The sequence below is a fragment of the Tribolium madens genome, unplaced genomic scaffold (assembly GCF_015345945.1).
Source record: "Tribolium madens isolate multiple individuals breed KSU strain unplaced genomic scaffold, Tmad_KSU_1.1 Scaffold_91;HRSCAF=231;Tcas5.2_LG7, whole genome shotgun sequence".
NCBI lineage: Eukaryota > Metazoa > Arthropoda > Insecta > Coleoptera > Tenebrionidae > Tribolium > Tribolium madens.
The window spans coordinates 12,421,211-12,435,172 of NW_025401063.1; the positions used below are offsets into that span (position 1 = coordinate 12,421,211).

The 13,962-nt window shown below is 33.0% G+C and overlaps 1 protein-coding gene across 6 annotated transcripts in view; it reads left to right on the forward strand.

Annotated features, from left to right (window-relative positions):
• Positions 1-13,962, forward strand: part of LOC123012005 (hemicentin-1-like) — a 182,806-nt gene that overhangs the window by 126,187 nt on the left and 42,657 nt on the right. For all 6 annotated transcript variants that reach the window (XR_006413180.1, XR_006413181.1, XR_006413182.1 and 3 more), the window contains one exon: positions 3,358-3,566. Coding sequence is in view for 3 of the 6 variants with exons in the window: in XM_044409749.1 (XP_044265684.1) it covers positions 3,358-3,566 (209 nt within the window). In the remaining 3 variants the exon portion in view is untranslated. The remainder of the gene's footprint in view (positions 1-3,357; positions 3,567-13,962) is intronic.

Here is a 13,962-nt window from a genome sequence, read left to right on the forward strand (position 1 = left end):
ATATAAAGCGACGTCGCCCTCTGTCGTGATTTGATATTCACGTGTTATCGCACGTGTATCGCGTTGTAGATTAGCACCATTTGACCACTACCCTCCAGGGACACTCAAAATGTTTAACCGGAGTTTACAAACGCTTCGATAATTCACCCTTCAGTTAATAATCATCCATTATGGAATCGAGAGTCCTTCAAAATAGCCTACAAGCGGCAATAACTTCATCTTTATTTACATAAGCTAATACAACAGTTTTCCGTAATTTTAAACCGCAAATTGTCTAATAATTTGCTGGCTCGGCTTAATGAGAATGGTGTGTTGCAATTCTAATGCTTTGCTTTTCAACTAGAACTGTTTGGTAATTGCAAATCCATGTAACCGTGTTGTTGTATCGGCTGAAAGGCAGTTTTGTTATGAGTTCTGCTCAGAGACAAAAATTCCAGAAATGAGAGTTGAATCATAAAAATCTTCCTATCGGATATACACAAGCCCATTAAGCCAAATTGTTATGTGTAACATATATTCTATAGAAATGTTGAGATGCAATCAACTGAAAAAATTTAATTTTTTTAAACCTTATTGTCATATAATGGCACTTTCTAATTAAACTAAAATTTTATAAAATGTTGAATCCTAGTCAGGGAGCTGTCTGGTTATTAATTCTCTGCGGGGTTGTAAAATACCAATTTTGAGTAATTCTGCATAATAAAATCAGCCCAACAGGAAGAAGGCGACCTTACGAGGAAATTCACTTTATTTCATTATGAATGTGTACGCCAGTAATTACAACGTGCCACCTATAAATTGACTTGTAGATGTATATTATAATAATAATTACACGTCGCTGACATGAAAGGCACTCCACAATGCCTGAAATAACCGTTCCGAGACATGTAACGTCGAACTTAAACCAAATAAAATAAATTTCCAAGTAGTGAAACGGAAAAAGTGGCCAACTGGTAATGGCAGTATCAAGCTCGCAATTGATTCCACCTTGTTGACATTGCTATTGTTCGGCAGTTCGGTAATGCAATGCCAATATAGGGAAGTATTTTATGCGAATCTCTGACAAGTATTGTTAATATTTATGAACCATTTCATGATTACATTCGTTGAACTGGCTAATGTGATTTATATTAGATCCCAATTATCATATCATACCGACATACACTAGCTGCATAAATCTATTAGTTGATATTTACAATCGCTATTTTATATCACACACGACGTATATTTGATCGTCATACTAAACGCATTTTCCGATTCAATATTGCAAAATGGGGCCATTTACCATCGGCTGCGACACAAGGATTCCATTTCAACGGAATATCACACGGTTTTTATATTTAATCTAAAGTCTTTAAAACGTTTTTCAAAATATTTTTTTAATGCAAAATCTTTGATCCGGGTTTGGCTTGAAGGAGAACAAGCACACATAAATAAATCGGCTTAAACGATATCAGAAACGCAACATTATACATTACTTGAATACAAAACAGTTTTAATAAATATTGATTTTTGTGAGCTGTATTATGGAGACACATCATCTACATAATTGCATTGGGAATTCACGTTTCATAATGAAATTCTCTAGTTCCGCATTGCATTTACCAAACTAAAATTCAACAAAAACTATGTTTATGTTTTTATTTATATTTTGTGATTTTTAAGTGGAAAAAGGTTTAGCTGTCTGCCATAAAAATTTAAAATTGTTCATATTTAATTTCGGCGTTCAATCACGGAGTTGATCAAACTCGGCAATACAATTTAAGTTTGGTAATCTTCCGGTGGCTTACTTTTAAACAAGAATTAACACCAGCGAGGCGGCGCCCATTGAACTCGAAATTTCGCATTGTATTTTTCGGCGAGGCAATTAATAGGCACACCTCTACCGTTTATTGTTTGGTCCTTCATAATGGAAAATTGAGTTCCTTCCAAAACGAAATCCGAGAGCTTTGAATAAACCTCGTATCGTATTGTTTGCGGAATGAGCCGGATTCTACTTAAAATAGGCGATATATTTTGTTCTAGTGCCATTGTTGTTTTCGTTGATATGCAAGGCACAATTTGCATTTTCTTAACGGATACAGCCGGCACGAAATTGCATCGCATGATCGCCTCTCACCGTTTCACTCCTTGTTTTCCACCACCTTATCTCCGATACATCCGCAAGATAACGAATTACAATCCTGCGAATAGATTCCAAGGATATACCGGACGAGAAATATCGCCTGCCCGCAGGACATCTACACACACGTACTTTAACCTCACTCGGGGCGGCTTTTAAACGGTTTTTAACCCTTTGCAAATTGGATGGGCATCTAGGCAAGAGACGCAAAGCCGGCCTGACAAGGTTTAGGCATTTCTTGAGGCAAAAACTACGATAAAGGCACTAATATAAGATTTTACAAGGTTTCTTATGTTAAACTCTTATTATATTATACATAGCAAAATTAGACACTAAAAACGCCACAAAATATGTTACAGTAGTTTGCTCACAGTCCAAAATTTTTAGAATAAACATATACAGGGTATTTCACGAGTGATAATGAGCCTGACGGAATTGAAAATACAACCCACAATACATTTGCAAAGTTAACGTGGATATTTTAGATATCGCATTGTTTGAAAAACCGAATTATGAATCCACGATAGCTTTGCTTCGATAATTTTATTTGTCACAACCATGTCACAACTGACATTAGCAAAATTTCAAAATGCATTCGAACGATGAGAAAACAGATCTGATTCTCATGTATGGCGAATTTGGAAAAAATGCTTCTGCCGTTGAACCTTTGTAAAGACAATGTTTCCTGTATAGAAAAGCTCCAAAAAGGCTTGAAAGTGACAATAACCTTAAAAACTGTGTTTTTTTTTTCTTGTCAATTTCTTTGTGTCAGTTACGTGATAACTATGTTTTATTACTTTTAAAATTCATAATCAAAATCCATGAAGCCTATGCAAATGTATTGCTGGCTGCAGTTCAAATGTGGTTAGGCTCATTATCACTCGTGAAATACCCTGTATAGCTAGAAGAATTAAAGTGTTTCTTTTACAGTTTACTGTATATAAAAACAGTATTAAACAATAGCTTTTGTCAGTTTTGTCACCTCCCCCTACATGTTTCTCTTGTCTACAACATGTCTCTTTACCTTCGTAATAAACTTAACTCATTCGATGTTGGTTGAATCAAGCCCAACGACAGCTGCTGACGGGTGACAGATGAACTGTCATCCCTAGTAATAGTCCTTCATCCTCCATAGCGTCCATTGCGGTCGCAAACTCAGTTACCTCGTCCATGCCAAGCAAAAACCCATCTTCCAATTACCAACTCGACCGTATATAATTGCGTCTCTGTTCCAGCTTCGATGTTCGTGGCAAGCCTCTGTCCAGAGCGAGTCATTGGTCCGCACCGGATCTGTTCGGCTCTAGAGCCTACTTCCGGACGGTGTCTGAACCCGCACAGCTCGTCATTGACGACATCCGGCGTCACGACGAAGGCGTCTACCGATGCAGAGTGGACTTCCGCAATGCACAGACCCGCAGCTTCCGATATAATCTCACCGTCATTGGTAAGTATGGAACTTTTTCATACACATTATAATGATTGATTTGAGGGGCCCTAAACGTGGCTGTAAGGGAAAAAGTGCACACCTGCGTCCTTTATGATTTTGAGTAATTATTGTTGTTATCGGGCCAACAACCTCGCACCGTGTTGAGGTACTCCATTTGAAAGACTTGTAAACATTGAACCGGATTTAATTTAGTGCAAGGTTAAATAGATGTTATTTCGATTAACATAAGTACCATATTTATAATGTGTGTCAAGGTTATATCATACACTTTAAATGGGAAGTGAATAAATTTACAGTAGAAATAACTGTGGCAGTTGTCTGGGTACTAATAACTACACTTCGATACTAATCCTTTATGCGTACAGGTTGTCCCAGCGAGTTGAAAAAGTCCATTAGTGACCTTTAAATGGTAAAATTTAAAAAATAATTGTATAGGACATTGATAGATCTTGTGCATTATTCTCAACCATACAGCACGTCCCAAAAATAAGTTACGATAGAAACTTGTGTTTTTTTAAATGAAACACCGTATGTTTCTTGGCAGTTTTGGATGTGGTCTCTCAAAACAATGTTTTTACGCTAAACTTTTATTAGTTGATTTTGCTTAGTCTTAGAAAGAATACTTTTTTTGACGAAAATATGCACTTTTTAGAAATGTATTACACAAAAACTAGACAGCTAAAACAATTTTTTTCTTACTTCTGCAAAGAAGAAAGTACCTACAGAATTTAAAGCTGTAGCAATTTTTTAGTGTTTTGCATTTGTAAAGATTAAAAATGAAAGAGTTTGTTAAAAGTTAAATAACTTAAAAAATTTAAATGGAACACCTTATTTTTTATTTTTGCATCTAATAGAATGATAAATTGTTATAAAAAATTAACTTTTATTTTAATGTCTAGAATTGATAAATGAAAAGTTAACATTCAATATTAATTGTAGCAACAATGCCTATCAATATCTGAGCATTGTTGGTACTGTGGCAACCATCACTTATCGGATGATTTATCCAGAGATTGTAAAAGTCGTTATAAATACTAAATTCGAATTATTTTATTGTAAAAATAAAGAATAATAGATTCAATTTAACACAAATGTGATTATTAAGTGATATTACTTCCATCTCTTGTGCACTTTTGGGCCACTGAAACAATAGTATTTTTTTGTATAGGCTCCAGAAAACAGCTGTTTTAGGGACTCATTTGAGTCCCTAAAATGAGTCTTTTCCGGACTCAATAAGATAGTCCGCAAAATGGTTATTTTAGGTACTTAGTCCCCAAAAACAGTTTTTCCGGACTAAAAACTAAAATTGGTTACTATGGTGGCGAAATTTTTTTAATTAATAAGAGGTGTGAATTCATGTTTTGCGAGCTTTAACAAAAAAAATGTTGTTTGTAACACGTCTGTACCTAAAACGTTTTTGCGGACTCATCTGCTATTCCCGACTCGGTTTCACCTCATCCGAAAACAGCAACGATTCGTCCGCAAAAACTGTGTTTTAGGTAATAAAATAGTTATTTATGTATCAAGTAGTTATTTATGTATCAAAAGTTATTTATGCATATATTTATTTATGTATAAATAGTTATTTATGTATCAAAATAGGGTTTTAGGGGACGAATCGTAATTAATGACGAGGCGACGTAGGAGCCGAGTCTTTAATGAAAGGAGTCACCTAAAACCTTTTGCGTACGTGGTGCATACAAGATTTTTTTGTTAAAGCTTCCAAAACACGAATTCACACCTCTTACTAATTAAAAAAATGTCGTTACCTTAGTAACCAATTTTATTTTTTAGTCCGCAAAATCTGTTTTTGGGGACTGAGTACCTAAAATAACCGTTTTGCGTACTATTTTATTAAGTCCGGAAAAGATTCATTTTAGGGACTTAAAAGAGTTCCTAAAACAGCTGTTTTCGAGAGCGTATACAAAAAATAACTATTTTTTTAATGTTAACTTTAATTATCTTTTATTCTTCGACACTGTCAAAACTTACGGTTTTTCTCCCGTGTAAGGAAGTTTTGACAACTGTTTGGCATTTCTCAATACGAAACGTCAAATTATTTTTAACAGATTTAAAGCAAGTTTAAGCCTTGTTGAGTCTAATTCGAAGAATAAAATGTTGTATTCCACTCGTTTGAGTGTAAATCGGACGCGTTATTCCACCTCGTGGATGGTAAACCACTCGTTACACTCATGGTTTAATAATCCACTCGGTCAAATAAAGAGTCCCATTTACACTCAAACTCGTCGAATAAATAACTATTTAGTTATTCATTATAAACACCTAAATGAAAATAATTTTAGAAAGAGAATTTAATAATCTTTTAAATGCAAAAACAATAAATAGGGTGTTCCATTTAATTTTTTTAAGTTATTGAACTTTTAACAAATCCCTTCACTTTTTTATTTTTGCAAATGCAACAGTAGTAAAAAAATATTTCTAGATGTCTTAGTTTTTGTGTAATAAATTTTTAAAAAGTGGATGTTTTCGTCAAAAATACCCTCTTATTTTTAAAACTAAGCAAAATCGATCAACAAAAACGCTAAAAAACATATGGTGTTTTATTAAAAAAAAAAAAACACAAGTTGGTATTGTAACTTAATTTTGAGACACGCTGTATAGTTGTATCTATCAATGTCCTATTTATTTTTTTAAATTTGATTATTTAAAGGTCACTAATGAACTTTTTCAACTCGCTTGGACACCCTGTATAAAGTAATTGACAATATACAATATTTCTCATATTTCAAGGTACTGAAAACTATCAACATAATAAATGGTGTTTCTTGATCCTTTTTCGAAAAACAACTCTACAATTCACGTCGAAAATTGTCTTAATATCTTTCCAAGAAGCCAACGTGTAAAGTAGCATAGTGGGACGCATAATGTCACGATGACTTACTCAATATAGCTCGCCTCTAGAGATTCTTAAAAGCTCTGGAACTTTGTTACTACGGTTATCCAATAATTTGAATTTTTTTCTTTATTATTAGAGGCATACTTTCAAATGAAGTTTGATGCGTTGATGCGCTAATGTTGTGGTGGTCTATGTTCCCAACGGTTTAAGCAAATTGCTTACTTAACAATTTTCGCTACCGTTTGTGGCACTATAAAAACTAATTTTGGTTAATCTCGTAAACATGAAATAAAATGTGGCTATTATACATGAAAATTTGGAAATTTACTTTTATGAGATCATACAAGCGAATACCGTTTTCCAAGGGAAACTCCTGTTTCGTTTTATTGCTTACCCCACACCAAATTGGCTAAACTTATAAAATAATATTATAACTACCAATAATAATTGAAGTTAACTTAGTTTTATAATAAAGTTAATACTGTTAGAAATTGACGAACAAGCAAACCGAGTAAAAAAAGTTAATAAAACAATAAGGTAGTTTATATCACGTTCTGGTAGTTAACTGTTATTCAAACTAAAATAAAGTTTAATTATCTTGTAACTATAACGAGTTTAATAATTCTTGAAGAATGGTTTTAGAGTGTCCATAAACTCTACTTCCTAATAGCACTTTTTTAAAAATAATAAAATTTAACTAACTTGCCTTGAACCACTTTGACAGAAAGGACCGGTTTGTTGCGTCATTAAAAGCAGCTTTAATTTAACTAAATCAAAGTTAATTGATATGTGTGGTCAGAAGTAGAAAAAGTAACCCTTTTGTGCCCAGCCTTTTACTGCCCCGATCCCACATCACTGTTACGAGTATGGCTGTGTTTGCATGGCGAAGTGTTGGCTCGTTGACGATTTGCTACATTTAGTGAAAATTACACGCACAGCAATTCTCGCTATTGCTATTACTTAAAGCTATAAAAACTAATTAGATCGTTGACACAACAAACTTGCCTCATTCTAGACTGAAAATCTGCAACATTCCAAAATCTGGTTTAATTTTGTTAAAGTAATCATCACTAAAATGAAGTAATTGATTCTTTTCTCAAATTACTCATTCATAGACTGTTTAATATCTGACAGATATGTTTAATTACGTCTAGCTTAAAGCTGTGCTAGGCCAGATGGTGTCCCAGTCGACAGTTTGACCCTTCTAACCGCAGGACCAAGTCTTCAGGATAACGAAGTTAATGGGTCAGCTGATTAATGACCTGAATGCAAACACGGTCTTTATTTAAGTTTAAAAAGAGTATTACATATTATGTTTAATAGAATTTCCGCAACTAGAATAATGGGAATACCCATCTGCCCGCGGATTACAAGGAAATCAATAAAGAGTTCATTATATGATCCTCCGGCTTCAGCTTTAACGGATTTGAGGTCTTGCTTCAAAATCCTTTCAATCTCCTCTTCAAATAATCAGCGTATCGAATCCAATTTTCTGACAGATAAGTTCACTCCATTTATAACCTATTCAGGGTTTAAAACCGAGCATGTAGCTTTTTAAAGGCCAGTTTGGATTAATTTTTTGAGCGAAAAATCTGCATCTTGTTGCAGGGCGTAATTTGTTTTACACCGTCTTCATAAAATATTTATGAGTCCCAAGAAATGATAATAAATCAATAGATTTACAACGGGAGTTGCACCGAACGAAATTACAAATTTACAAATTAATAAACGTCGTATTCCAACGAAATCGCCTGTTTTTTTTATCGAGAATTTTATTGCTTTGATTCAATCTCGGCTGTTACAAAGTCACATTGAAATATCCATTGCACAGATATCAGTTTCCGATTCTAAGAATGCAACTCGCTGATAAATCTCATCGAGAGAAATCCATCGATGGTACTTCACCGTTTCAAGCGTATATAACGATTTTTATTACGTCTTATCGGGAAATTTGTTTAAGTCAGCCATGAAATTGGATATTAATCTCAAAATTTGACGATTGCATTGTATTAATTAAATTTTAAATCTTGATATAACAAACCTAGACTCAATTCAACTGTAGATAATTACCGATGAGATGTTGAGAATTTCCTGAAATAATATTTAATCACAGTGCGAAAAAAGTAAAACCATTCCTTGCAAATAATAAAGTCGCGAATATTATAAAACGCTTTTGTTTTATTATTACATTTTTTATTGTTTCTCAGCGACTATACAGGATGTTTTAAAACTGTGCTTCAGAGAAAAATTTCAAATAATATAAGATACCAGGCAATATAGAAAAAATGTTTAAAAAATTTTGACATTTGACTTTTTTATGTCCATTTAATGCACCGATGATCTTGTGTACGTTTTTTCATAATTATTCAGTCAAGATACAAAAAACCTTGCCAATAAAAGCCACAAATAACGTTAAACGTAGTTACAATTTGGGATACAGCTTTTTATTTCCTTTTCTAATAGCTTGCAGCAAAAAAACATAAAATTATTTTTATCCGCAAACGTCACAAAAGTGACCACTTTTATGACTAAATGACACAGGTAAAAGTTTTACTTTTCAGACATGGAGTAAAAACACTGTTTTACGCCTAGTCGTTTTCACTTTTACTTGACACTTACTTTGACATTTACCTCTGTTGTCTCTTTCGCTTTTTCAGCATTTTCTGGAGGGGTACAAGGTAGATTATCAGCATTCAACATTTTGCACTATAAATTACACCAGTTATTCACCAGTTAAATCATCAATCACATTTTTTTAGCATTTTTTTATGTTTCTGGTATCTTATATTACTTGGCATTTTTCTCTGAAGCGCGAGTTCTGAAACATTCTGTATATACGTTAAAAATAAACATTTCATATTTAATTTTTTTTCTAAAAATATTTTTTTTTTGGTTAATATACGACTATACCAATTCTTGTAATCAATAATAAGGTTAACCCGAGAATTAACTATTTACAACAACTGGAAAGGTGCATCTTATTTGCGTGCCTAACGCTAATAACTTTAAACTTGTTTTATGTACTATTTTCGTTGCAATTTGCTGTTATTACATCTGTTTCTAGTTTCACTGATTTACAATTGATATAAATTTAGTTTTCTTCTGAAACTAAAACCTACCAATTTATAGTAGTAATGTAAAAAGTGTAGAAGAACAAATAAAAAAAATAAACAAGAACTAGATCATAAAATGCATGCGAGTTAATATACGTAAAGAGCAATAGCAGAAAAACCAATAATTTAGAATAGTTCTATTTCTATAGCAAGTGTGACTTTTTTTTAACGCGTGAATATGCTCTTTTTTGCGTAACAATCTGATCTGATTTTAAAATTTATTTATTGGAAGTTATTAAAAAATGGAATGATTAAAGTGACGCTGTTACTTTCAGTTGAAAATAGTTTTAAACGGAGAGTCAAATAGTTAAAAGACAAAATTTTATAATCGTCGGCTTGGAAATATTAAAATTTAACGACTTTGAGACTTCACTGATTTTTTCCTATTTTAAAACGGAGTGTTTCTTTAAATTTGTACCTATACTTTTGTTTAATGACATTTTAGGTCTGTTATAATTTATTACAAACTGGAGATGATATTGTGATTAATTATTCTGCAATTGAAGAGTTATTTATGTAATGCCGGTTGGGATTATATTAGTTATGAAAATAATCCTGGTTACGAGCAATTTATCACCGAGCCGTCAGACTCAACGTTTTCGGCGTTAACCCTTGCCCTGTCCGAGTTGGTCATTGATCGGCTCTCATTCCCATTCCTGCGTCGTCCTTCACCTTCCTTACATATTGGAGGAGGACGTGGCTATTGCCACTTCATACGTAATGTGATCGTATCCAAATAGCGCTGTGACTTGCCTACGAAATCGTCTTCAGCAACACGCGGGTCCATCTCCTGGTGCGTCCTTCTCCAAACCGCCAGTTCTATTTTTCCAATTCTGTTTTTATTCACCGAATGGAATAATTTTCTTATAGGGCCCGTATTTATATGTATTGCGTGAAGGTCTGCATTGTCGATTTCTTTCAACTTGGGCTTTACTTTTAGCACTATGAATAAAAATGTTATTAAATTTCGTAGCTTCGACACGCTCCCAAATCCTCCGGAGACACGCTGCAATAATCCTTATCGCGCTGCTTCTTTTGCAGGTTAATTTTCTATAAAATTAAAACTTGGTATTAAACTTCTGCCATATTTCCTGTTTACTATCGAAGCAAATCCCTCCTGAATTAAACCAGACTGCGGCATCTTTACACCGTTTAAAAATAACTAACGAGACTTGTGCTCTGCCTCGAGGGCAGAATCTCGGGATTTGTACTTCTTTGAGGATAACTTGGCGAGGTTTATTATAAACATAATACGCCACATTTAGCGACATAATACCAGCTGACGCCTGAAATAATATTAGGGAGATTCAAGCCACCACCCAACTTTAACCGTATAAATTATTCAGGAGAAAGTCGTTAAGTTTATTTTTGCATTTAAATTTACACCAGAAGAAAAAGTTAACACTACGCTTCAGAGGTGTGACAGAAAATGACCGCGACGGATATTTTCACATTAATAATAACAAGACGATTCTAAAATAGGAGTTTCAGAAATTTCGGATAAATATTTGGCTTTAACAACGTTAGAGCTTATGTGACTAACTTTATAATTTATTTAAGAGCGACTCAAACGAGCAATTTCTTGAAATTAGTTCGAAACTGTTGTTACTTCTGATTAATATTTCTTAAGCATCCTATTATAAGTAGTTAGGCAACTTTGAAGACATATCCTTTAAAAACTTTAATCATAAAGTGTGTTTAAATATTCTGTGTGCAGATGTCGTTTTAAAAAAAAACTTGACAATTTTGGTAGAAGATTTCCAAAAACATAAATTTTTACCGTTTTAATGCAAACGTTGTTATCGAACAGACATCATCTAAATAAATCCAGACATAAAACCCAAGCCTTGTTTTATATTTTGCAAAAACCCATCCAACCGCAAAAATTCTCGTAAGACAAATATTCCTTGAACAGTTGACATGTAGAAATATTTTATCCCATTTTGATATGAGTATGTTTATGGCAGAATGTGATTGAGTTAATAAACGAGTGTTTTTCATCCTGCTTCAGAAACATCTCATTCAATGCGAGAAAACCAACACTTAAATCACGTTTAAGCTCGCATGCAAATCTCCTTTACAAGATAACGTGGACCTGGCCGACTTCCGCAGTCATTCTTCATTCTCACTCAAGCACACACAAGTTCGCGCCACTACACATTTTAGACACTCGGATCCGGACACAAACACCACAAAATACACACGTCGCCGTCGGGAACGTTTATAATGTGCGGTTTTTTCACTTTCCTTATTGTCAGAAAATTTAATTAAAACCGCTACTAGCTGTCCGGATTATTGATTAAGTGCTTTAATTATTTCTTCTAGTTGCATGACGAAACCACATCGATGCACCATTCAACTTTGGAATATTATTAAAAAGCAATTTTTCGAAATTAAACTCGCCTAACCACTAATGAAATTCGCTCTATTTGAAATAGTGACGATAAAATTAATGTAGGTATTTAGTAGGTATGTAGGTAGCATTAATTAAATTCAATCTGTTATAGATGTTATAATATAATAGTATATTACATAACGAGCACAAATAACGCATAAGTGGGGAGTCATTTGCATGGGGCGTCAGCTGATTTATGTTAAAATAGTAGGTGGTTTTAATTACTAAACTTTGAGTCAATTTTGAAATAAAGAAAATGAAAGTCAAAAGCAATGCACATGGCCAACAAACAGCCAATCACGCGCAATTTGCCAGACTCGCCTAAGGCTCTCTGCCAATCGCACAACCTCTTACGTTATTTTACTAACACACGGTTGGACTAAAAATTAAATGAGTTTTTATTGGATTTTTTGATCCATCCGGAACCACTCCAAAGCACATGTACAAAAAAAATACTGGTTAAAAAACGATTTTATTTCATTCGAAGTCATTTTTAGGTCATAGTCATCAATTAAAAAAATGTAACAGCCTTTAAAAAAACTGTTTTGCAAAACTTGAAAACTAAAAGGAATTTCAAAAAATGTTATTCTTGATAAACGGTCACACTTTACATAGTACACACTACATAATTATTTTTTGTAAAGTAGTTAGTTTACAAAAAAACTCTTGGTTTAATACTTTTTATTCACCTTGTATAAGCCAAGATTGAATTTAGTTATACAGGTTGGATTATAAAAAACGTTCCAAGCCATAACTTTATTACTTTAAAGATATGACAATATTTCTTGGAACAAAGTTGCACAGTTTATTGTTATTTATTTTTTGGGATAGATGCCAAAGCAATGCTGCTTCCTGTTTCACCAAAAGTAACAACTTAAATTTTTCAAATAGAACAGCCTGTATATTTTACCATATTTGATTTTTTTTTAAACTTATAGTATCATTATGCTTAAAATTGAAGGGCTTACTGTAAAAACTTGATAAGCCACATAATCGAATTATTGAGAAATAAGACTTTGTTTTAGAAAAAATTAAGAAATTTATATTCTGATATTATAACTCCTAGGTTTTTTTGATAAACGCAGAAACTAGTTTTCGTATAGTTTGTATGGAAATATTTCTCAAATAAAAAACGCCAAGTTTTTTTTTTACAATTGTGTTATTCTTTTCGTAAATACAAATAAAATTTATTTAATCTAAATTTAAATAACTTTGATATTTAATTTTTTTCTTATTTCTATGACAACCCATGCTAAAGTAGCCATGGCTAATGAATTTCTCACAACATCAAAAAAATTACTATATCTTGAAAACTATCAAATATAGGTATAGGGAATGTTAATACAAAACGAAGCAGAAGTAAATTCTTCTCCATTTAGTGAAGAAAATATTGGGGCGTTTTATTTAAAAAAATCGAGTTAAAGGTATTTGACATTTCATTTCTTAAACGTAACCTTACATTTTGGCGGTTTGTTAATTATTTTTCTAATTATGAATACACCAAAGGAAAGATCTAACCTTTCTTCGTCGTATACCCAAATACGGTTTCAACATAATAAAAAAAGGTAGAGATCGATTTTTGAATAGAAAGATAAAATACATATATTAAATAAAAAACATAGCTTTCTACCGTGCGATCAAAAAAAAATAATAAATTAGAGCAGGCGTCGATTAAATTCTACAGTTGGCAACACATTGCCTGGGAATCTGGGCTGGAAATTTTCCACACAAACTGAAAGTGAAAATGACCATTCACCGTTTTCGTCTTGTTCAGCAATAAAAATTTTCTGCTCTAAAGTGAACATTATTTCACTCAAAAGGAATAAAACGCAAACTTGTCAAAGTTTCCGCTGACATTTGATGTCAAAAATCAGGATTGCCATCTGAAGGACTTTAATCACCGCCTAGTCTAATTTATTTTTTTGATCGCACGGTATTTAAAATAACAAAGTTGATATCCACTTCCGGTGTAACAAGGAGTGCCGCCATCTTAAAAATATTTTCATTGAGCAGAACCTAACCTGTTAT